Below are 26,601 nucleotides of genomic sequence, written 5' to 3'. Positions count from 1 at the left end.
CAGTAATGCACTTACTCACTTATCACGTGGAGACGTGATAGTAGTCCACCTTCCCGCTCTCTCCATTCAGTCAGTGAACGTCACACAGGAAGTGAACCCCAGCGGGTCATAGAAACTTGCGCAGGAGAAGAATGACACTTTTTATTTGTAGGCTACGGAAACTTTGAGGAACGAAATAAAAACCGGTATTAACCGGTTACCATTATTTTTAATAAGCGTTTCTGTTCCGGAACATAAAAAATAATAAAGTTTCTGGTTTCGTTTCTGTTCCATGTGAAATAGAAAAAGTTCCCGGTTTTTGTTTTCGTTCCTTGAACCGGTTCAAAGCCCTGGTATATAGTAGGGTTTTCCAGAAGAAAAGGTAGAAGTAGAAGGCGGAAATATGGCGTTTGACCGACAAGATGGCGTCTGTCACAATCTGGATCGGCTGTGACGTCACATGCAAGTGCTCCATAGGGAACTTCTGTCTCAGTGAGCGACTGATTTGGGGGGGGCAGTGTCGAGTAGTGCCACTCGTATGCAAATGCGCCACTTTTTTTTTTTTAAAGAGCCTGTAGTAGACACCAGCTGTATCTTTCTTTTATTCGTCTACTATAGCTTAATGTTTTTATAGTTTGCAATCATCTTGGGTTAGTTCATGCAAAATCCTGACCTTGCGTTATTGCTGTATGTGTAACATTTGTGGTAGAATCTGATTGGATTAGTTGGTCAGTAGAGTAAAGAGCATTCTAGCGAGAAAAATGAGACTTTCTGTATTTACTGTTCTTGTAGTGTGCTTTCTAGTAAAATGAACAGATTGAAGACAAGAGGGTTGAATTTAGCTCACCTCAATTGGACAGGTGTGTATAGAAGGGTATAATCTGTTGAGAAGAGATAGGAATGGAAGGGGAGGAGGTGTAGCCTTGTACACTACCAGTACCATAGTTGTCAGCGTTAGAGAAGATCTTGTGTTACCCTCAGTGGAAGCACTTTGCATTCAGCTTCATTTACCACATGGTAAACCTTTACTAGTCACAGTGTTGTACAGGCCGCCCAGTGCAAATGCTAAATATTGGGGAAGATGTTGAATTATTTTTAGATAAAGTTACAGCTGAACAACAGGAAGTATATGTACTTGGTGACTTTAATGTTGACTGGACTAAGGACACAGGTGCATCAAAGAAATTGCAGGACATGACGGTTGTAATTTGCAACATCTTGTATATGAATCAACTAGAACTGTAAATAGGGGGCAGGCTTTGTTGGAATCTTGTATTGATCTTATTTTCACAAATCAGGCAGAAAAATGTGGCAGTAAGAGTAGACTGTTGGTTTCTCTGACCATGATGCTGTTATGTTTTCAAGAAAGGCAAAACTCCACCCAAAGGGACCAAGGACTGTGCACAAAAGGTCATACAAGAACTTTGAGGACGCTTTCCTGTCTGACATACAAGCCGCACCATGGCATCTGGTATATAACTTTGATGACCGTGATCAGGCAACAAACATTTTTACGGATATTCTACAAGGTATTTGTGATAAACGTGCTCCTATTCGAAAATTCACTGTCAGATCAACTTCAGCTCCTTGGCTAACCTCGGACATTCAGGAACTGAAGAAGTTACGGGATGACACCAAGAGAGAAGCCAAGATGTCTGGACTAGAATCTGATTACGCAGTATATCGGAAACTTCGTAACAGGGTAGTGTCAGAAGTCCGAAAGGCAAAAACCTGCTTTTACAGGGAGAGGGTTGACTCATGCTCAGGAAACCCAAAGCAGACATGGAGTACCATCAATTCCCTGTTAGGGAGAGAAAACGCAGTGAGTCCAGCTTGTGTACAGGCAGATGGGAGGCTGCTGAGTAAACCTCAGGACATAGCGGAACACTTTGCTGACTTCTACAAGGACAAGGTTACCAAACTTCGTTCCTCCATGGACCGTACCCAAGTTGACGCAGTTGCTTCAAGTCCCAACCAGGGATCTTTTACACTTCAAACTGTGGCTGGGAGAGATGTACGCAAAGTTTTGTTACAGCTCCCTGACGGTAAAGCACCAGGCCAGGATGGCATTGACAATAAACTGCTCAAGATTAGTGCTGGGAGTATAGCTGAACCAATCGCGTACATCAATTTGTCATTCATAACAGCAAATTTCCCTTCTCGATGGAAACAGGCCAAAGTGGTTCCTATCCCCAAGGATACCAGTAAACCTCTGTCAGGATCAAACTCGTGCCCAGTAATGGTGATGATACACGGGGCAACTTTTTGGGCAATGTTGCCGAGCAATGTTGCTGGCAACGGGCAACTAGGTGAGACACAGGGCAACTAACAATGGGCAACAACAGTTAGTAACGGCAGTTTACAGTTAGCTAAAAAAAATCGATGTCTTAATTTTTGCTGTGACCATTTAATCAAGCTGTCTGTTGTTTTTTAGAGCTTTGGTGAGGTAAATTCCTCCATATAGAATATTAAAATAACTTCCTGGCGTAAAAACAGATGAGGAGTCTTTCCATCTCTTCACTCCACTGACACTGAGCGGCCGCCATATTTGTTTGAAATTTCTGATCCCAACCTCACCGGAGGTCACATGACTCGATACTCGCATTCTGATTGGCTTATCTCAAAAAGTTGCCAGAGATCAAAACCATTCAGAAAGAAACAATGTTGCCCAATCTCAATAGAAAAGAGTCAAAACGCAATTGCCCAGCAACATTGCTCGGCAACATTGCCCAAAAAGTTGCCCCGTGTATCATCACCATAAGTCTATTTCCAGCATGCGGAAAAGTGAGATAATAGCAAGTGAGCAGATAGTATCCTACCTTTCCCAGTCTGGTCTTCAGTCAGAAGTACAGCATACCTATAGGAAATACCAGTCCACCGAAACAGTACTCCTAAAGATGACCACCGAATGGCTACACAGTATGGACAACGGCATGATGACGGCTGTGGTTCTGTTGGACTACAGTGCAGCATTTGATCTTGTAGATCATGGTCTTCTGTTGAACAAGCTCATATTCTGAGGAGACTGTCAGCTGGATACAGTGATACCTGTCAAATCGATCTTGGCAGGTATAGGTCAATGGATCCCACAGCAAAGAGCGAACCTTACAGTGCGGCGTCCCACAGGGAAGCTGTCTTGGGCCGCAGTTATATAACATTTATGTGAATGACATGGCAACGGTCACAGAAAATGGTGAACTTGACCAATACGCAGATGACAGCACGATTCAGACAGCAGGACGTACAGTGAACGACATCAGAACAAAAACTGAAGTTGACCTAGAGAATGTTGCGAAATGGTCTGACAACAACTTGCTTAAGTTGAACAATGGGAAAACAAAATCGATGCTAGTGGGAACAACCAAGCGAACAGGGAAAGTACCACCGCTAGAACTAGAGCTCAGGGGACAACAGTTGGAGCAGGTCCCAGCTGTAAAGCTATTAGGAGTACATGTAGATCAGCACCTGACCTGGGACTGTCACATAAGTCACTTTGTGAAGAAGTGTAATGCAAGCATGAGTCAACTAAACAGGATTAGAAACAAACTACCTCCTAGGATAAGAAAGGACCTGGCACAAACCCTGGTCTCTACCGTATGTACTGGTACCAAACTCGATCAACAGCAACAAACTCCATCAAACTGCCAAAACCTAAAACCAATGCTGAAAGGAAACACTTCCTCTACCGTATGTCTCATCAATGGAATACAACACACGGCAGGACAGTTAATGAATGAACTTGTATTTTTCCTTTATTTCTGCAGTATGATTATGTATTTTAGTGTGATTTGTTCTGTAGTTTCCCTGTCTGTCATGTGATATTGTATTGTACTTCATGTATAGGACCACAGGGAGAATAGCTAACAGAAATGTCAAGCTAATTGTGGATCCAAATAAAGTCAGAGTGCCATTAGGACTAATTACCGTACTATGTACCTGTTCTGGATTAGCATGGAATCCCAGCATTCGCTTATAAGGACTCTCTAAACACACAGACTTGAAGTATACGCGCTGTACCAAGTGTCTCACATTACCAAGCCTTGTATCTCCGTGTTGCCTTTTCGGTTGTGTATTTGGACTCTGGCATTGTGTGTGCGCCCATTTCACATCCCTACCTTTATCTTGTTTTTGAATATAAATAAACACTGCAATTACATCCGTCATTCACCTGCTTACACACTGAGCCACGTGCTCCTCTTCCCACCAGAGACAAACTAAGTAATCAAGTCTGCAGTCAAGTTAACATTAGGAGTTAATGCCATAAAGCAAAGGCTTAACGAGTCTCGCTTGGGCGTCGATCACTAACAATTATTGAGGGCGGTGATTAAAGGATCCATAAAAGGGTTAAATGACTGCTGATACTGTTAAACTTTAACACCTAGTTAAAGCACACCAGCTTTTTTAATTTATTTTTTAAAAACCCCTCACCCAGCCCTGCGGTGTGACAGAAACGACAGTGATTTGCAGCACGGGAATGAAGTGAAATGGTGAAGATTTAGAAAACATAGTGAGTCAGTGGGTGGACATCGGTAACCTAATAACTTCCGTAACGGACAAAGAAATTCTTGCCTCCGTTTGTGATCCTTTAACTCTGTGAACTGCGATAGTGACTCAAGGAGAATATGCCTAAAATTTTGCAATGTTGTTGTCGGCCGTTCGTCGCTAGCAATGATTGCTTCATTAGGATGTGTAGAAATTGAGATGGGCTGTGAGGCCCACACCGGAGCAACAGTCGTCCACAGCGGTGACACAAATGGCCTGGTTGAGCTGCTATGGAATGTTTGGTTTGGTGAGCTCTCGTATACACCCTCTGACACTTGTCTTCAATTGCAGACACTGAGCTTTTAACTACACTTCCCCATGTTGCTCTATCCAAGGCATCTGTTTCCCACATCTGATCGATTCCAGCATTCATGATGTTCTTCAAGATATCTTTTATAGTGCAGTTTCTGTCCTCCTTGTTTCCTCTTTCCTCAGCTCAGTTCATTGTAGAAAACAGCTTTGGGTAGTCATGTATCAGGCATGTGCCAGATGTGTCCAGCCCAACAAAGTTGGGAGGCTGTGTTTTAGGGCTTCCATGCTTACTGCATTGGCTCACCTTAGGACTCCTACACTGGGGACCTTGTCCTGCCATCTTATTTTGAGGATTTGATACAGGTGTCTGTAGCCTAGTCAGTTTCTTGAAGTGTTTATGGTAGAGTGTCATACACTTGGTGTAAAGCAGAGATGGTAAGACTGTGGCATTGTATGCTTTCAACATGGTGGTTCTCTTGATGTCATGGTGAGACCATAGTTGCTTTGTAATGCACTGAAGGCTTTGGTGGCAGCTTGAATCTGGCAGTCTACCTCAAAGTCTGAGGAGTTTGTGTTGATAACTGCACTGCCCAAGTAGACGAAACTCCCAGAACTCCTAAGAGGCATTCCAAACAACGCAGTTTGACCTTGCCTGTGGCTCAGGTGAGGGTTGGTACAAGAGTTCTATTTTTGTGGTATTTTTATTTGATTTTTCAATCCAAAGAAGGTTGCAGCTGTGGCAAAGCTATAGAGTTCCTGTATGTTATCTAAATCTGTTGCTACAAATGCAGAGTTATCTGCATACAGCAGTTCTCGCATGCAAATTTGCCAAGTTTTGGTTGAAGACTTGAGTCTGGCAAGATTTGAAGAATTTGCCTTCTGATAGAGTCCTGATGTAGACTTCTCCTATCTTGATTAGTGCCCATAGTCTCTAGGACTGCTGTAAGGTAGAGTAAATATCGGGGCAAGAACACATCCATGATTGACAGGAAAAGCTTCACTAATGTTTTCTCTGATAAGACCTTCCTGGACATGTTCTCATGGAAGAACTTTAATGAGCTGTGTCAGTCTTTCCAGGCATCCATACACTTCTAGTACCTTCCAAAGCGTCTCTCGGTCAACAGCCTCAAAGGCCTTTGAGAAGTCTATAAAACTACAGAGGTTGACGTTGCTCGATGGCTTTCTCTTAGAGTTGTCTCAGGGTAAAGATCATATGAGGTAGATCTGCCAGCCCTGAAACCACACTGACTTTCTGGAAGGACATCTGAGATTTTTAATCTTGGCCAGAATCTTGCCTGCAATGGAAAGCAGAGCTATGCCACAGTAGAACACATTCTCTCCTTTCCTTTTGTAAATCAGTTGTGTCTTGGAAGATGCATGTTCTCCCAACATGCATTGTACAGTTTTAAGAGTGCAGCTTGTTAGGCTGGGGCCGTCTCGCTTCAACATGTCAGCTGGGATGCCATCTTGGCCAGGTGCTTCTAGTGTCCTTGAGTGCTTTCTCAAGCTCATCTGATGTGATGGGTATACACATCATCTCTTGTTGGTCTCCTCTCAAGCTAGCAACATGCCTCAGGATCAGCTGACCCTTGCTGGTTTAGGAGATTGGAGAAATGCTCCTTCCACCTTCTTTGTCTTCCAGATTTGTGTGGAGTATATTTCCGTCAGCACTTCACTATGTTGCTTCTTGGTCCATAGAGAATCTTCAGTCTGGTGAATAATCCATGGTTATCCTTCCTGTCTGCCAATTCCTGTAGTTCCTCAGCTTTCTTGTATCACCATCTTTCTTTCATGGCTCCGATTTCTCATTGCACTTTCACTTTTTTTATCTTTTGAAAACTTTCATGCTTCTAACAGAGTTCTCTTTTTAGATGTAGATTTATAAATTTTGCATTTCTTCTAACAAAGCTTGGATAGAATCAGCCTGTTTTTGAAACCAGTCTGGTGTACTTTTTCTTCTGCTGTCCAAGTATATAGCTTGCAGTTGTGTCCCCAATACCTTTCGGCCACTGCCACATGTCCCGCATTTTCTGTCTTCTTGATCGGGGCATTTTCCTGTAGAGCAGTTGTAATAGCTATTTTGAAGTTGTGCTGTGTCTCATCGTTCAACTTGTCTATGTCTAGTTTATTATTTGTTGTGGAGGCTGCTCTCTTCCGTCTAGGAAATGCAAGTCTGAGGCCCTGTCCACACGGCAACGGATTCAGGTGAATCTGATAAAATTGTTTATCGTTTCAGCCTGGCGTCCACACGGCACCGGCATTTTGGGTGCCCCAAAACGAAATCTTTTGAGAACGGGTTCCAGAGTGGAAAGATCTGGCAACGGCGCCGTTGCGAAGTTGTCTGGATGAGTAGAACGGATTTGTTTACAATGACGTCACAACCACATGACTGTGAGTGCTTCACGCCGGGTAGAAGTGTAACGAACTCGATGCGAGTTGTCAACAAATCCTATAACTTGGTTCATGAAACGCGCTTACAGAATTTTCACTGTGAATATTTGTGTAATGGTGCAAAGTGAGAGTGAGTGAGAGAATAGCCCTTAGGGTGGAGTCTTTAGTCCAAACACTGCGGAAGCAGTATAACCAAAACCGCGCACCACCCGTGCGCTTTCCAAAACAAAAACAATCCCGCCAGCAAAAATAGGGGAAAAAAAAGGAGCGATCTCACCTCTTCAGATGTTGGTTTAAGTCTGACCAATACATTCCTCAAAAAGGGCGTAGAAGAAGAAAGTAATCCATCAGCGTGTAGCATTCAATTTATTCCGGACCATTAAAGAATTCTGGAGGATATCAATGTTGGTGTACCGGCTTCCATCTACCCCCATTCATTCCTCTTTCCGCGTCTCCATTCAAAAAACGAGCATGTGATTTAAAGGGACTATATCTATAGGATGGGGAGTGAGAAGGTGTGCGCGTGTGACGGTGACAGGGAAGAACCTAGGCTCATGCTCGCCCTGAATTTCTCTTAAAGTGAAGGCAGAAGAACGTTCAGCGCCTGGCCAGGCTTTCTATGTATTAATTTACATAGACGTTTTATATGAAATATAAATAAGTGTCTTAGACAATAGATACTATTTTACGCTACTGATTAATAATCAAAACTTTGTGGCTGATGCTACAGAAGAAGGGGTTTATGCGCATGTGTAAACCCCTTCTATTGTTCTGGTGTCTCCGATGGGACCGTCTTACAGCGCACGTAGGGGTGTGGCATGTGTATTGCATTGTTTTCAGCAAGCGTTGCGTTGCCATATGGACCTGATATTTTACTGATCCGTTGCCCATGTGGACACGATATTTTTAAAAAAATAAATCTCGTTGTCTGGATGTAGCCTGAGTCTCCGCTTTGATTAGACCATTATAGTGGTCTGTTGAGCATTCAGCTCCTCGCATTACTTTTGACTATCTCTTTCATGTTGGATCTGCGAGTCACATGAGATGTAAGTGTTTAGATTTTGGGTGGCACCAGGTGAAGTAACCTTTTTTTTTTTTTTTTTTTTTTTTTGTTTGTTTTGGTCTGGTTGGTGAAAGTAGGTATTTGTGATTCATAGTTCACATCGAGTACAAAAGTTGAGCATGAGTTAACCATTTGCATGCCTATTTCCTAATAATACCTTCGTATGTTGTGATCCTTCCTTCCTCTTGCATTGAAATCTCCCAGGAGCAGAAGCTTCTCTGCTTGAGGTACCCTGTCTACCACATCAGCTAATTCATGATCGAAGGCTTCTTTTTCATCAGGATAGGTCATGGTACACATTGATCAGGTTTAAGTAATGATCATTCCCTGTGGGTGCACATAAACTTATGATTAGTGCTGATATTCCCACTGGTGGTGATGGCAGTTTGCCAGCCATCTTATTTGAAATGGCAAAAGCAACTCCTGTGCGCTTTTTTTTCTTTTCCCTTCTTCTGTTTTGTATTCCCACTCCAGAAGGTGTATTTGTTTCTTGCACTTGGCCTTCAAGCCTTGTCTCTTGGAGTGCAGCAATGCTGTAGCAGTCTAGTTCCTTTGTGATTAGAGCTGTTCTACACTCCAGTATCTTATTGTCCAATGTGGTGTGGACATTCAAAGTCCCATTTATCAAATTCAATTTGTCCTTCTACTGCTATTATGGAGACCCTGCTGGCCATGGTGAGCTAGCCACGTTAGGACTGGGTAAGCTTTCTTTACCCCACCTTTTCTAGGGGCTTCCCTTTCCAGGACAGGCAGTGCACTCCTTAAATAGGGCTGCCTGGACACTTGCAATGCTGCCTCAGCCTGCTGTTACCCAAAGCTTCAGCGTGGCTGCAGCCATCAAATGCGAGCCACCGATGTGTAAAGTTCCTGCCAGCAACTTCTAGCTTCTCAGACCTGCTGCCATCGCATTTACTCCATCGCCACAGGGCTTTTTTTTCTCCTTTCCTAAAGAAGCGCCTTGCACAAGGAGTTCATTATAGCGGGGTTGTAGCATGTTGACTTTACATCTCAAATGCATTAAGAAGGCAAGAAACTCTTCCACTAATTATCCTTTGAGGCACAGCTGTTAATCGAAAAGCGTTCCAGGTGACGACCTCAGGAAGCTGGTTAAGAGGCTGATTGACTGTGCAAAGCATCAAGGTAAACACCGGATACTTTGAAAACTCTAAAATATCAACTTTTTTAAAAATAATCACTGTAATTCCATTTGTTTAGTGTTATTTCAGAGTTTTGATGTCTTCAGTATTCAATGTAAAAAAGGTCAAAGTACTGAAATGTATGAGTGTATCTAAACTTTTGACTGGTACTGTGTACACACGGTGCATGAAAGTTTGTAAACCTTTTTTTTAAGAATTTTCTGTATTTCTGCATAAATATGACCAAAGATTTTCACACTAGTGCTAAAAATGGAGACCCCAATTGAACAAATGAGACAAAATATACTTGGTCATCTATTTACTGAGGGATGATCCAGTGTTGCATATCAGTAAGAGGTATGTAAACCAGTTTACATAGCAGTTAATTATTTGAAGGTGAATTAGTGGGGTGTTTTCAGTCAGTGGGGTGACAAGTGAGAGTTTTTACTCTGAAATTGAAGTCTGAGTTCTGAACAAGTCTGATATTCATGTTTTATGGAAGTGCATCATGTCATGAGTTCCTCCAAAGGAGAGGACCTCTGGCAGAGTTGCTGATGCTCATCAGGCTTTAAAAGGTTGTAAAACTATCGAGTTTGGATTTCACCAGTCCAGCCAGATGGAGGAAATTCAAGATCACCGTTACCCTCCCCAAGAGTGGTTAACCAACAAGGATCACTCCAAGAGCAAGGTATGGTCTGAGGTTGTGGAGAGGAACCTAGGGTCTTCTAAATAACTAAAGACCTCGCTCACATTGACTGACCTAATGCTTGAGTCCACCACAAGGAAAATGCAGAACAACGGTGAAAGCTACTGTTCTCCAAACAGAACACTGCTGCCTGTCTACAGTTTGCTAAAGATCATATGGACAAGCCAGAAGGCTATTTGGGGAAAACTTTTGTGGCTTCATGAGACCAAAATGAGAGCTTATTGGTTTAAATGAAGTGTTTTGGAAAAAGGAAAAATGCTGTATTCCAGTATAAGAACTAGTCTCATCTGTGATGCGTGGTGGTGGTAGTATCATGGTTTGGGCTCGTTTTGCTGCATCTAGGCCAGGAGGATGGGTTACCATTGATGGAACAATGAATTTAGAACTATTCCAGCCAATTCTAAAGGAAATTGTCAGGACGTCAGTCTGTGACCTGAATCTTGAGAGAAATTGGGTCATGCAGCAAGAAAGTGACCCAAAATGCACAAGTCGTTCTAACAAAAATGGTTAAAGAAGAAAGTTAATGTTTTAGAATGGTCAGAGTCCTGACCTCCTGCCAATAGAAATGTTGTGAGCAGTTCATGTGAGGAAACGCATCAACCCCCCAGAGTTGAAGCTGTTCTGTACAGAGGAATGGGATAAAACTCCTCCAAGCTGATGTGTAGGATCTGGTCAGCAGTTGCCACAAATACTTAGTTGCAGTTATTGTTGCACAAGGGGGTCACACCAGATACTGAAAGCAGAGGTTCACATACTTTTGCCACTCACAGATATGTAACATTTTGGATCATGTTTCTCAATAAATGAGCTAGGGATGGCGAAAACTAAAAAAAAATCTTGACCGACCACCGAGCCTCATTAGCCGGTTAAAGTCGGTTAACCTACGAGTTTAAAATTCTAGAATTGGAATTATTAGAATCTATTCTAAATCTAACCGCGAGCATCCGCACATTCAGTCCCAGTCGCTGCCCTCCACTCACATTTACCTTTTCTAAGCGCAAAACATTTAGTCAAACGCGGCACTGATGTCGAGGGGTTTGTGTTGGAGCGGAGGACAAATGGCTCCAGCTTAGAGACAGTTTCAGTTGGCCATGATGGCGTTGAAAATAAAGTCAAGTGCTAGAAGTACATAGCATTCAGTGATGGGAATAAAGGCTGTTATAACGCCGGGTAATCTAATTAATTAGCTACAATCGTTATAACGCCGTTACCAATATCAACACGCCATTACTGCATGGTATTGAAGTTGCTCTGAAGCAGTCACTGACTTGGCTCACAGACACACAAGCTGCGTTTGTCACTCCCCCTCAGACACCGCTGTCATTTCATCCTCTCCCCTTCCCTCCAAAAGTCGGCATCTGCACCTTTAGTTTGTGTGGAGAGATCTGATCTACAATAACATGCATTGTTGGCTACAGACCGAAACATACTTTCAGAATGCACTGGCCAAGGCAGGACTAAACTCCATGGGCCTTCTAATAATAATTAAAAAAAAAAAAAAAAAACAGAATAGTAATTTGTGAGCTAAAAAGCCTGTGTCTACACTTTTCTTTCGCCGAGTGGCAGCTGTCTTCAACTGGGGCGGGAGGGCGGGACATGACTGAATGGGTGTTTCTGATTTGTCAGCTGTCGTCCTTACACCGCATGGCATGCCCCAAGCGTTTACAACACAGAATTCCAGGTTCTCCGCTCCAAAATCAGCAGCTTCAAAACGATTGACTTTTTTTTTTTTTTTTTTAAACCGACAACCAAAAATTAACCGGTTGACGTTGATTCGGTTAACATCCCTAAAATGAGCAAGTATATTTTTTTCATTTGGTTGTCTTGCTCACTTCTAGGACTGTTTTGGGTCATATACAGAAATGTAGGATTCACAAATATGTACGTGTGTTAGGGATCGACCGATATGGGGGTTTTTTTGGTTTTTTTTCAGGGCCGATACCGATTATTATGGAATTGGGATGCCGGTAACCGATATGTGCAACTGAAACATTATAATTCACATGAAATTAAACATAGCACACACTGACCCAGACCTTCATATCCATGAAATGTATGTTTAATTGTAAAATTGAACATGAAATTTTGTGCAGGGAGATGCCAGCAGCATTTGTACAATAAAGTCAAACATTAGTTAGAATAAAATGAGAAATAAAATAATAAAATATTCACCAATAAAAAAATAAATCACTCCCTACTATATTCCAGCTCACCATTTTCAGTGGAAAATAAATGAAAATACACTCTGGGTTCTTTTACACTAAGAACTAAGTAAGACTTACCAACTTCAAGTAGTTTTTAAATAACAAATCAAGTGTAGGGAGCTGCCTGCAGCATTTTTTAAAAAGTAAAATCAAAGATAAAGTCGGCTATCACTCCCTATTATGTAACAACTTAACAAGTAACCATCTACATTCTAATGCTTTTAATGCCCAAGCCTAATATTCCCAATTTAGGAGGATTATATTGTAGTGAAGGAAGCATTACATGTAGTTTCAGCGAGACTAGTTGGTTGTAGGCTAATTCAAGTGCTTCCTTCCGTAAGCTAAGTTTGCCTGGCTACACAGATGCAAATGGACAATTTTAACGAGTAGTAGATGAAGAACATAAACATATAATGTTGTGCTTTTGCAACTTGTGTGTTTGTGACTTATTGCGGCAAAAGCAGCGTGTCCTTACCTTGAAGTGGGATCTGCTTCTGCCCGAGTGCCCGTACGGCCGCCTTGAAACAGTTCACAGCGTTTAGCTACACGTGTCGATTGGCTGTATCTCTTGTGCCAAACAAATCAGATGTGGTGGGCGGGACCGTTTTCTTGAACTCAGAGAGGCGAGTGCAGGAAAGGACGTGCAGTGACGGTCGCGTTAGGAACGAAATGGCTGCAAAAAGGCATGTTATCGGCATATCGGTGGAAATTATGGCCAATACCGATAACCCTAAAAATGCAGAATATCGGCCCGATATATTGGCCAGGTCGATTATCGGTCGACCCCTAACGTGTGTGTGTGTGTGTGTGTACACAACTATTATGTGCCTACATGCATGCTGTCCACTTTATTAGGAACACTGTACGCCTGCTCATTCATGCAGTTATCTAATCAGCCAATCGTGTGGCAGCAGCAGAATGTATAAAATCCTGCAGATACAGATCAACAGCAGCATATTTATATCAAACGTCAATGAGGGGAAAGGGTGATCTCTCCAGCTTGAACAACCAGCCATGCCATGATTACATATGGGCTGGTTTGAGGTTCATAAATTGCTGAGCTTCTGTGACTTTCTCACACAAGTCTCTAGAGCTTAGACAGAATTGTATTGGGGGGGCAGTAAGCAGCAGTTGATGTCAGAAGAAATTGGCCAGATTGGTTTGTGCTGCCAGGAAGGCTGTAGAAACTCAAATTTTGTTCTTTACAACAGTGTTGAGCAGAAAAGCATCTCCACATGCACAAAACCCGAACCTTGAGGTGGATGAGCTAGACCTGGTCATTTTCCCCCAGTCATGATGGCCTCAGGTTCTTGGCTGAGAAGAGTAGAACCTGAGGTTTTCTCCTGTTGTAGCCCATCCACCTCAAGGTATAATGTGTTGAGATGCTTTTCTGCTCGCCACAGTTGTAAAGAGTTTTGAGTTACTACAGACTTCCTGTCAGCTCAAACTCTTCTGTTCAGTCAAGTGTTTCTATTAAAGTGGACGGTGTGTTCTAACATTGCACGTTCACAGGAACTTTGAAATTAAATGCTGCTGATTTTTAATGTGCTATGATGCCTAAAAGGACACTTTATTGCTCCTTAGCTTTTGAGAGAAGATCTGTTGGTAGTGGTTAACTTTGTCTCCTGATACGAATGAGACGTTTTTCTGAAATCCGGTCCCATTTTGTCCCCAAAAGCAGCGACGTGTCTGCTTGTTTGACCTGCAGACAAATTTCTGAAATGAATGCAAGTCAAAACTTTTTTTTTTTTTTAAGTACTTTGCTTATTCAAGATATTTACAAATGGTACTCCAAGAGTGTGACTGTTGGTCATGTTCATTCTTGATTTACTGATGAGCAGCTGGTTTATTAGGTTCTGCCCCTTTTGAGAGGTCCACCAGTCATAAAGAAGGCATGAACTGGTGAAGCTGTCAAGGCAAGACTCAGTGTGTTGAAAGCCCATTGTCCAATGAGCTTTCCTCGTTCATCCCATTAAATCTGAGTACACACAGACATCTGGGCTCAATAGCGGTGTATTGGCGCTCTCAGGGCTTCAGGTTTTCGTGTGTGAGAGAGAGAGAGACTGACTGGTGACCTTCAGGCTACATCCACACGACAACGGCAATGAGTTTTTGTTTGTTTGTTTGTTTTTTAAATATCTCGTCCACATGGGCAACGGCTCAGTAAAATTTCAGGTTCATATGGCAACGCAACGCTTGCTGAAAATGATGCAATACACATGCCACACCTCTACGTGCGCTGTAAGACGGTCCCATCGGAGACACCAGAACAATAGAAGTAGACGCATGCGCATAAACCCCTTCTTCTGTAGCATCAGCCACATAAAGTTTTGATTATTAATCAGTAGCGTAAAACGAAAGATGCGGAAAGAGGAATGAATGGGGGTAGATGGAAGCCGGTACGCCAACATTCTGAGATCCTCCAGAATTCTTTAATGGTCCGGAATAAATTGAATGCTACACGTTGATGGATTACTTTGTTCTTCTACGCCCTTTTTGAGGAATGTATTGTCGGACTTAAACCAACATCTGAAGAGGTGAGATCGCTCCCCCCCCCCCCCCCCCCCCCCTTTTTTTTTTGCTGGCGGGATTGTTTTTGGAAAGTGCACGGGCGGTGTGTGGTTTGGTACTGCTTCCGCAGTGTTTGGACTAAAGACTCTGCCCTAAGGGCTATTTTCTTTCTCTCTCTCTCTGCACCATTACACAATAAATATTCACAGTGAAAATATTTTGTAAGCGCGTTTCATGAACCAAGTTATAGGATTTGTTGGCAACTCGCATCGAGTTCGTTACACTTCTACCCGGCGTGAAGCACTGATAGTCATGTGGTTGTGACGTCATCGTAAACAAATCCGTTCTACTCATCCAGACGACTTTGCAACGGCAACGTTGCCAGATTTTTTCACTCTGGAACCTGTTCTCAAAAGATTTCGTTTTGGGGCACCCAAAACGCCGGTGCCGTGTGGACGCCAGGCCGAAACGATAAACAATTTTATCAGATTCACCTGAATCCATTGCCATGTGGACAGGGCCTTAGTCTTGAAGCAATTGTCTGAGGTGATGCTTGAACAGCAATAACTGGAGATCCTAAAGCACAATAGCTAAACCAGTGTTTCAGCTCGTAAAGCTTGCTGAAAAACTTTGCTATCCATGATCAAAACTGTTGCACTCCTGTATAGGTGAATGAACTACAGAACTTGACGAGTGCAGAGGTGGTTGTCCCCCGTGATCAGACGCCAGATGAAAATGACCAAGTGATAGTGAAGATTACAGGCCACTTCTATGCAAGCCAGGTAATTCAGTTCAGGTCTGGTATGAAGTAATTACCGTATTTAGAAAGTTTCACAAACTAACAAAAGCTGCCATTTCTTAGGTTTTTCACCAGTGCTTGTTTTTGGATTATTGATGGGTGTGCATCCTCCTTTTTCGTAGTTGGCTCAGCGAAAGATTCAGGAGATCCTCTCACAGGTGAGGCGGCAGCAACCCAAAGTCTCACCTACTGGGGCTCCAGTACCACGGAGGAAATGATCCACCCAGCACGCGGTGATGGAGAGGACAGTGGGACATGGGACGTGCCCATCTCTGGACTTCACCCCACCCAGTTCCCAGCATTTCTACAGGAATCTATTTTGTTTTAAACATGAGAACACAGCTAGTCTCCCTTTCACTGCCGTAGTGTGGTAACTGCACAATGCTATCTTTTTTTTTCTTTTTTTTTTCCCCCCACTTTTTTTAAATTTGTTGAGTTCATGCAAGTTGGTGTTTGCTCTCCTAGCCAGGCTAGGGGTGGGGTCCTACAAGTTTTGGGTATGGGATGGGACTGGAAGTGGTGTGGTCAGAAATATTTTGTCCCAGTATTGTTAGTGACTTTTTTTTTTTTTTTTTAAATATAACTCCTGATGCATTTTTTTTTTTTAATAAAAATTTATATAGATACAAAAATATGAAAGGTGGCGGAGTAACACTGCCACTAATGATTACAGGAAGTGTTGATTTGGTGTTAGACAGGAAACAAAGTTTAATATGCATTTTTACTGATCTACCTCAGGCTAGAGTACCTCAGAAAAAAAAAGTAAATGTATATGAAAGAAAATGTTCCTTTCTTTTTTATTTTGCTTTGTGGTATTTTGTATACTTTATAAAACCTAATAAGTTGGTGAGCATTTTTTATTTTTTTAAGAAAATACAAGTCTGCTGTTAACACAAGCCCCTCGAGCTGCATTTTTGTGATGCGGACAGCTAATAAGTGTCCATGTGTGCATGTGTAGGTCGGGGCGGTTTAAAGGGCTTGCTGTTTGCAGATAGGTAAAGCACCTCAGTGTTGAGGAGCTGCCATCTTCTGGAATCATCCAAAAAAAGGAAAACAAATAAATATATAGATGTCTACAAATTCTGACTATATATATATATAAGAAACACTGCAGTAATGTCATTTAGTTTAGTAATTATACTAACATTTTTGGCAGGAACATTTTCCCACAAGCGTTAAGTTGGTATTCAGGGATTAGCTTGAGCGTTCAGGGATCGTGCGAAGTCCTGCTGTAACACTGATGCGCCTTCATCAGGTTCTCACAGCCCAGCCCTTTGTGGCACGTGCGTTTTTCTTTTCCCAGCCTTTATTTTTGATGTTATTTGTAGACTGGCTTCCATCACACCAGGCTTTTTGTGTCAAGTCTCCTTCACACCGCGGTGAAGGTTGGGGGAGTCACATGGTTTCAAATGCTTTTGATGTTACAATACTAACGGATGCGTCTTTATAGCCAGCAATAATGTAGAAATGGATGTGAACTTTTTTTTAAATTCAAATTTAGAAATGCAAGAAAAACTGAATCTTTTAGAAGAAATAGAGAAACTTTTTTTTTGTTTTTTTCTCTCGCTCGCTCTCCCATGCGAATGTAAATATGATTTTGGTGAAAGTACTTCCACACAAGTAATGATGTCTACCTCAGCGGAGTTGAGGGTGGGTGGCACTGAAGCTTGTGCCTCTTGCTGTAGTGTTAAATCTGTTCTGATGATGCATTGAGTCCCTTGTGAGCGCGCTCTGGTTCTGCTTTGGCTCAGTGTGTCGTGCCTTGCCTTCACAGGAGGGGTGCAAATGATTTTTTTGTGCTCACCCCATCCCTTACACTATTGATCTACCTCTTGGACACATTTGAATTAGAGGCATATTTGTTAAAATTTAGGGTCAATTCTCAGTTCCTTTTCTCTACCGGGGGGAGGAATAATTTATGGATGGTAAATGAGTAGTTTTTTAATGTATTTTCATTTTGCCTGTATTGTGATCTGATTTCCTGATTTAAATCCTCAGTGTGTTGTGGTGGTGTGGCATCCATGCATCAATTATATCAAGACCTTGTTCATTTGAGACTTGATCAATAACCCAGAAGTTTTTGTTGTTTTTTCCTTTTAAAATGGACTCTTCTGATTTATGAACTACAAATGAGAAGTTTAACCTCGATGCTTATGTAAAATTATACTACCCTTTATTCAAAGATGAGCTGTGTTGGCTGTGTGGTGTGAGGATGTGCTGGGATGGAGTTTGCAGAAAGTGGTCCAGTTTGAGTCGGAGCTTCACTCCTCTGCCTGCTCACCCTCACACGCTTCCACCTGTCAAAAGCCTCTCAGAAAAACTGAATAAAAAGTCATGTTGGCTTCTAGAAGACTCCTGTGCACCTGTTTTATATCCATCTATTGGGTTTTTTCCCCTTCCTTAAACACAAACCTGAGGTTTAATATCTTGAAATTCATGTAACTTGGGGTCAAGGAGACACACTGGTAAAGGGCGGGGTGTTTGTTTGTTTGTTTGAAGAACATTTCATCTGGATAAAGACACTTTTGGTCAACATTATACAGTTACTGAACTCTGTGGTTTTTAAATAAATGTCCTGTTAGTCTTAAACATCCACAAGGACCCTTCATAAACTGTTTTTGGGTTAATACCTGGCCCGCATGCGCAAAGCAGTTTCCGGTGTTAATGTCTGGACTGAAGTGCAAACCGCACTGAAGGGGCGGAGCTTCCCCTTTAAACTTCCCCCAATCAGTGAGTTCCATTGGTGTGAGGCTCTGTTGGACACGTGACCTGCCTCGGTCTCAGCACTGAGCTCCATATAAAACCCCGGAGAGCCGCGAGCCCATTCCCTGCTGTGGAGACGAGGCAAGCCGTCTGTCCAACATCTTGCGCTGTTAAAGCGTCGTATCTGAACAAAATTTGCCCCAAGAAAAGTATCTCCTGACTCTCCTCTTATTTCCTCAACTTTACCCTCATTCCTCCTTGCATCTCTTTACAGCACTCCCCCTCCAGTTCATCTCATCTCTCACCACTTTATCCTGTTCTACAAGGTCGCAGGCAAGCTGGAGCCTATCCCAGGCGAAAGGCGGGGTACACCCTGGACAAGTCGCCAGGTCCTCACAGGGCTGACACAGACAACCATTCACACCTACGGTTGATTTAGAGTCACCAGTTAACCTAACCTGCATGTCTTTGGACTGTGGGGGAAACCGGAGCACCCGGAGGAAACCCACGCGGACACGGAGAGAACATGCAAACTCCGCACAGAAAGGCCCTCGCCGGCCCCGGGGCTCGAACCCAGACCTTCTTGCTGTGAGGCAACAGTGCTAACCACTACACCACCGTGCCACCCCCCCTCCAGTTCAGTCTCTGATATTTTTTGAATGGTTCTTTCATTACTATAGTTATTTTTAGAGAGGTTATTTCAGTTTTTCTCTTTTACAGTGTATCTCTTTCAGATATTTCTTCTTCCTTTCTATTATACCAACACAAAGGCTATACAATACTTCATTTCTGGTGCCCTGTGTCTGGTTGGAGTCTCATCGCATCGCTCCTGTAGAGGACGGCCCCATGTGGACAGTTGAGTCACACTTGGAGGACGCTCTGGACTCTTACAGTAATGCTTTTATGGCTGAGGACTACAGCTGACTTGCTAACTTTAGGACTGCAGTTGTCATGAACAGTTTTGCACTCAAGTTTCCATCAATGAAGAGTTTATAACATCAACGAAACTGACTTCATGTTAAAACTGTTAATATTATAGTCAGGCTGTCTGTTGTTGCCCAAATGAGGATGGGTTCCCTTTTGAGTCTGGTTCCTCTCGAGGTTTCTTCCTCATGTGGTCTGAGGGAGTTTTTCCTTGCCACCGTCGCCACAGGCTTCATCATTGGGGATAGATTAGGGATAAAATTAGCTCATGTTTAAAGTCATTAAAATTCTGTAAAGCTGCTTTGCGACAATATTGTTAAAAGTGCTATACAAAAACTTGATTTCTCTTTAGGACAGTTGTTAAAACAGGATTATTTTCTCATGTTATTTGCCTTTTTCACTTTATTCTCTGTTATGTCTTAAAACAATTTATTGGTCCTCGATAAGACATGCGACCTTTTGACCTGGATTTTCATGCAGTTACAATGTTGATTGCTTGTTATTTATTGGTAAACTACAAAATTAGAAATTAATACAAACAATGAATGATTAACAAAATGTGATCTATGAAAATACTTAAAGTGGAACAAAAAGATTTTGTTAACTTATCATATACCAATTTATTTTTCTTATAATCAGCTGGGTGTCGATAATTGTGGAACGGTGTTGTGTGATCTGATACACTCGGGAATCAACTTTTTTCCCCCCAGTGGAAGTTTGAGTAATTATTCATGCACAATTTATGTTAAGTCTTCTACTTTTGCAACGGCCAAAAGATCATTAAGGTGTCGATAACCGTAGCCACCGCTTTACACGAAAGAGATTCACCGTAGAAGAGAAAAACTGAAATAATCTCCCTAAAATAATTATCGTAGTAAAAGAGCTGTTGAAAAAATGATCAGAAACTGAAAAGGAAAAAAACAACGGTGAAGGGGAGCGCTGTAAAGAGATGTAAGGAATGTGGGTAAAATTGAGGAAATAAGAGCAGGGAATGAAAGGGGAAAAAGTCAGGAGAGACTTTTCTTGGGCCAAATTTGATCCAACGCGATGGAAGTGGTAAGATGGCGGCCAGCCGGCTTCACTTTTTTTTTTAATTGCAAATGTTCAGGTATACAAACATTCATGCAACATGTGTGTATGCCTAAGTGAACAAAAATGTTCAAGGCACAAGGTAAAACAAAACACTCCCATTCACACAGCTGTATAATTACCATTAGAAGTCTTCAAATATTTTCAAATGATCAAATGCATTCAAGAGTGATGTTGCTTTTTTGCATTTCATACACTTTAAGGCAGTGAGAGAATTTTCTACAAGATGTTTTTTGAACACAGTGAAAATAGGCTTTACTTTTTTCCATTTTGAGCAGTGAATGAAATATTTCGAGAGCAATAGTAAATTATTTATAACATGGTCCGCTTGTGAATCCTTCAGATTCGTCCCAAATGTTATGTTGTCCAGGGTGTGTGTGTCCTGTCGCTGGATTTTAGAAGAAAGCCAGTCCAAAAAGTCCTCCCAAAATGTTTGTGTAAATACACTGAAAGAAAAGATGGTCTGTAGTTTCAATATCTGATTCACAGAAAATACAGTTATCAATACTGTCAATATTGACCCGCACTCTCAGCATTCCACTGGATGGATAAATCTCATTATCTCATCTCATTATCTGTAGCCGCTTTATCCTTCTACAGGGTCGCAGGCAAGCTGGATCCTATCCCAGCTGACTACGGGCGAAAGGCGGGGTTCACCCTGGACAAGTCGCCAGGTCATCACAGGGCTGACACATAGACACAGACAACCATTCACACTCACATTCACACCTACGCTCAATTTGGAGTCACCAGTTAACCTAACCTGCATGTCTTTGGACTGTGGGGGAAACCGGAGCACCCGGAGGAAACCCACGCGGACACGGGGAGAACATGCAAACTCCGCACAGAAAGGCCCTCGCCGGCCACGGGGCTCGAACCCGGACCTTCTTGCTGTGAGGCGACAGCGCTAACCACTACACCACCGTGCCGCCCTGGATGGATAAATCTCATTCAAAATCTTAACATGCACTTCCTTCACCTTTGGACTTGCAGGAAATTTTAGATGTTGGGTCCTCCATTTTTTAACCTCTACTTCAGAGAACTTCTGAAAGATGGAATTTCTATTTGAATGTATTGGGTATAGATTATTATTCAAATGATTATGTAGGATTTTGTTTGGTATCTCTTTGTTAAGAAAGTCTTGTTCCATGATGTCGAGTATTGGAAGGTTAGGAGGAGGCAAACTCTCAGGATCAATGTTTTGTACAAGTTGTTTGACTGGTTGAGGAATTGCTTTGCATATTTTATTGAATTCTGCTTTTTTGCAGGTAATATTATGAATGGAGCAGAAGTTTTCATATAACAGCCAGTTGCCCTGATTATCCATAAGGTGAGATATTAACCAAAAACCTTTATCCAGCCAGTGTTGCAAAAAGAGAGATTTTCCATTCCACAGAACATATCTATTATTCCAAATCGGTGTTTGGTGTGGTGTAAAGTTGTGGTTGTACATAAGTTTCCAGCATAACAGAACCTGCTTGTGAAAGGACGCCAACTTGACTGGTAGTTTTTCTATTTTAAAATCACATTTAAGGACAAACTCAATACCTCCCTTTTTTTTTTTTTTTTTTCAAATAAACCTCTGGAAAGACGAAACCAAATATTTCTATCTAGCAGAAAAGATTTTAACCATTTTATTTTTAAGACAGCATTTAGACATTCAAAGTCAGTTGCTTGTTCGCCACCTTTATATTCTTTTATAATTTCAGATTTTTTGATATCGTGAGCTCGGTTTTTCCAAATGTAGTTAAAGTTGAGTTGATTAATTGTTTTGATGGTTTTATCTGGTATAGCCATAGAGTAGGTGGGGTAAATACATCTTGCTAAGAATTCCATTTTAGTTAAGTACGTTCTTCCAAATATTGTTAGGTCTCTTTGTAACCATGAATTTAATTTTGATTTACATTGAAGAATTTTATCATGGGCGGCACGGTGGTGTAGTGGTTAGCGCTGTCGCCTCACAGCAAGAAGGTCCGGGTTCGAGCCCCGTGGCCGGCGAGGTCCTTTCTGTGTGGAGTTTGCATGTTCTCCCGGTGTCCGCGTGGGTTTCCTCCGGGTGCTCCGGTTTCCCCCACAGTCCAAAGACATGCAGGTTAGGTTAACTGGTGACTCTAAATTGAGCGTAGGTGTGAATGTGAGTGTGAATGGTTGTCTGTGTCTATGTGTCAGCCCTGTGATGACCTGGCGACTTGTCCAGGGTGAACCCCGCCTTTCGCCCATAGTCAGCTGGGATAGGCTCCAGTTTGCCTGCGACCCTGTAGAACAGGATAAAGCGGCTACAGATAATGAGATGAGAATTTTATCATGAATATTTAATGTTTCACTCATGGCACTGTCTTTGGTTCGGTGAATTCCTAAATATTTTACACAAGACTTAATGGGAATGTTATATGCTTCTAAAAGGTTGCCATCATGTATAGCCATGAGTTCACATTTACTACGATTGAGTGTGAGACCAGATGCTTCAGAGAAGAGATCAAACACATTTAAACACTTCAGGGATATGTTCTAGGCTTTTTGGAAAAATAGTGGTGTCATCAGCAAACTGTTCACTGAAAATGTTTATCTATTTCTGAGTTTTTCATAAGGATTGCTAACATTTCTGCTGCCATGATGAAGAGAAACGGAGATGTATTGCACCCTTGTTGAACTCCTCGGTCTAGGAGTAGTGCCTGATAGGAGTGCTACCCTATATTGTTGCAAAATTTTGGACCAAAATGTAAGACTTAAAACTTGAGCATCAGTTCCTTTTTAATCAAAAGCTTTGTGAAAATCAAGAAATAAAATAAAGCCCTTGTCCTCAATTAGGTGACTGCAGGGGCGTCAGAAGCATTTTTAATGTGGGGGGGGGGTCCTCCCCCAGAAAATTAATTAATTAGATGCCATTTTCTGCATTCTGGTGTATTTTTAACAGGTTGTTAAACACCTAATTTTACCTACAAAAGTCACTTAATTCAATGACTATTTTCGAGACTCAACAATAAGTCCTCATTCAACTAGTCCATATATTCATCAGCCTGTTTTTAAACCCACTGCTCTGCCGAAGATGAGATGAATGTGACACAATTTATCACCAACAATGACTTTTTATGGGTGTATTCTACTTTTTTATTTTGTGTTTCCTTTTTTATTTAGTTTTAGATGTAACACAACACGCCACTGTGCCAAGCAATAGTGACACTCAACTGTCTGTTTAAAAATAAGAATATTCATAATTTCACACAATGACCAGGCATGACATGGCGTCATGCAAACTTCATAACACAAAATCACACTGTGTCAAGCAACGGTGACACATAAAAAATAACTTCACACAATGAACAGGTGCAATTTTGTCAACCTACATTAGGGTGCGGCGGCACGGTGGTGTAGTGGTTAGCGCTGTCGCCTCACAGCAAGAAGGTCCTGGGTTCGAGCCCCGTGGCCGGCGAGGGCCTTTCTGTGTGGAGTTTGCATGTTCTCCCCGTGTCCGCGTGGGTTTCCTCCGGGTGCTCCGGTTTCCCCCACAGTCCAAAGACATGCAGGTTAGGTTAACTGGTGACTCTAAATTGAGCGTAGGTGTGAATGTGAGTGTGAATGGTTGTCTGTGTCTATGTGTCAGCCCTGTGATGACCTGGCGACTTGTCCAGGGTGTACCCCGCCTTTCACCCGTAGTCAGCTGGGATAGGATCCAGCTCGCCTGCGACCCTGTAGAACAGGATAAAGCGGCTACAGATAATGAGATGAGGTGAGACATTAGGGTGCATCAGTTGCCCCCTAAAAATGAAAAGTTCCTCCAATTATGATGCATTTTTGTTTTTATGCTCCTTTTGGTAAGAAAACACACTGGGTGAAATATTTTGACAAAATTAAAAAGTTTAATGGTGGCACCAGGAGCTCAAAGTTATGGAAAAAGCTGCTATTTTACGACTTTTATGACAAAATTTCAATCACTTTTCATGAAACATTATGGCACCTTATAGAGTATACCAAATATTTTAGATACTGTAGACAGTATGCCTAGAATGTCTAAAAATATTTGGAGGTTTATTTTAGGGTGTCACTAGCATTATCTATCAATGTTATAACCCTGGTTTTAAGCTTGCCGCCTATGCATATGCTCGCCCCTATTAAATGCAAATGTTCTTTACATGATCACTGGGTCACAAGAAATCAATAAATGGAGTCCAACATTGTGATTCAAACCTTACGCGAAAACATAAAATAAGCGTTTTTTGGCAAAAAATGAACCTCATGGTGCCACCATTAGACTTTTTGAATATGGTCAAAACATTTTACAGGATGTCTTTATTGGTGAAAAGGAACACCCAAACAAAAATGCATCAGATTTTATGAAAGTGAGGGCAACTGATGCACCCTAACCTACATGCAGTGGTGGTACTACAGTAACATTTACAGATTAGTATAATAAATAGGCTTATAGAATAAGTCAAGTTTATTTGTATAGCGCTTTTAACAATACACATTGTCGCAAAGCAGCTTTACAGAATTTGAACGACTTAAAACATGAGCTAATTTTATCCCTAATCTATCCCCAATGAGCAGCCTGTGGCGACAGGGGCAAGGAAAAACTCCCTCAGACGACATGAGGAAGAAACCTCGAGAGGAACCAGACTCAAAAGGGAACCCGTCCTCATTTGGATGACCATAACATTAACAGTTTTAACATGAAGTCAGTTTCGTTGATGTTATAAACTCTTCATTGATGGAAACCTGAGTGCAAAACTGTTCATGACAACTGCAGTCCTAAAGTTAGCAAGTCAACTGTAGTCCTCAGCCATAAAAGCATTACTGTAAGAGTCCAGAGCGTCCTCCAGGTGTGACTTTCAACTGTCCTCATGGGGCCGTCCTCCACAGGAGCGATGTGATGAGACTCCGACCAGACGCAGGGCACCAGGATGGATCAAGCAGGTCCGAGGGGCAGAAGAGGTTCAGCATCTCGATCCCAGGACCAACATGTAACTCAGAGGGACAGATGGGGGGAGAGAAAACACAGGTTGTTAGGTATGCCATAAAAATGACAAGTATTAAGTCTGTGTGGTAGGCTCGCAGAGACGAGAGTCTTGACATCAGGCATAACACACAACAATGGCATGTTAATATGGTTAAAAAATATCATGACCTGCTCTGGCTGGATGCTTGATTGGGTGATGGGAGCACACTCCTCAGCAATGATGAGATGCAGATGGGACCCTTAGGGCTGGTCAAGACAATTCAGTTACATTTCACCGGGTCTGGGACATGCGACAGAATGTCTGACGGCCGATTCCCTGCAGGCTACGATAGCCAGTCGAGGTCTCCACCCTCTCCACCAAAAGATTTCCTGTTGACTCCATGTAACTCAGAGGGACAGATTTTTGGGGGGGAGGGAAAGAAAACACGGGTTGTTAGGTATGCCCAATGTCACCTGAATAAGTAGGAACAGTATACATATTGCACTGAGTACAAGCAGGGACTCCGGCAACTAACCATGACAGCATAACTAAAAGGGGAGAGTCAGAAGGTAACACAGGCATGAGGGAGCCCCGGGACATAAAGCAGCCAGCCACTACACCGTCAACAAACTCGAGTGAGCAAGCGAGTGGGGACTGACAGCATCCATACATCCCAGTTTACCAAAACACTGTCTGAGGACCCTCCAGATCTACTCCTTTACCTCAAACACCATTAACAAAAGGCTTGACTAAACAGATATGTTTTCAGCCGAGACTTAAATGCTGAGACTGTGTCTGATTCCCGAACATTACTTGGAAGGCTGTTCCATAACTGTGGGGCTTTGTAAGAAAAGGCTCCGCCCCCTGATGTAGCCTTCACTATACGAGGTACCAGCAGATAGCCTGCAACTTTTGATCTAAGTAGGCGTGGCGGGTCATAGAGGAGCAGAAGTTCACTCAGGTACTGTGGTGCGAGACCATTCAGTGCTTTAAAGGTCAATAGTAGTATTTTATAATCAATACGAAATTTGATTGGGAGCCAATGCAGTGTGGATAAGACAGGGGTGATGCGGTCATATTTTCTAGTTCTAGTAAGGACTCTTGCTGCTGTATTCTGAACTAACTGGAGCTTGTTTATGCACTTATTGGAACATCCAGACAGTAAGGCATTACAACAATCCAACCTGGAGGTAACGAAAGCATGAACTAGTTTTTCCGTGTCATGTAATGACATTAAATTTCTTATCTTAGCGATATTTTTGAGATGAAAGAAAGCTATCCGGGTAATGTTATCAATGTGAGTTTCGAATGAAAGACTGGGGTCAATAATCACTCCGAGGTCTTTTACTGCTGCACGTGAAGAAACAG

At 42.2% G+C, this 26,601-nt stretch overlaps 1 protein-coding gene across 2 annotated transcripts in view; it reads left to right on the top strand.

Annotated features, from left to right (window-relative positions):
- igf2bp3 (insulin-like growth factor 2 mRNA binding protein 3) overlaps positions 1-17,933 on the top strand; it is a 55,535-nt gene extending 37,602 nt beyond the window's left edge. For both annotated transcript variants that reach the window (XM_060904113.1, XM_060904112.1), the window contains exons 14-15: positions 15,453-15,566; positions 15,706-17,933. In XM_060904113.1, coding sequence (XP_060760096.1) covers positions 15,453-15,566; positions 15,706-15,801 — 210 coding nt within the window. In that variant the 3' untranslated portion in view covers positions 15,802-17,933. The remainder of the gene's footprint in view (positions 1-15,452; positions 15,567-15,705) is intronic.
- Positions 17,934-26,601: the final 8,668 nt, after the last annotated feature.

The sequence above is a fragment of the Neoarius graeffei genome, chromosome 22 (assembly GCF_027579695.1).
Source record: "Neoarius graeffei isolate fNeoGra1 chromosome 22, fNeoGra1.pri, whole genome shotgun sequence".
Classification (NCBI taxonomy): domain Eukaryota; kingdom Metazoa; phylum Chordata; class Actinopteri; order Siluriformes; family Ariidae; genus Neoarius; species Neoarius graeffei.
Note: the sequence above shows the minus strand (reverse complement) of the source record. Positions and strands in the feature narration are given on the sequence as shown.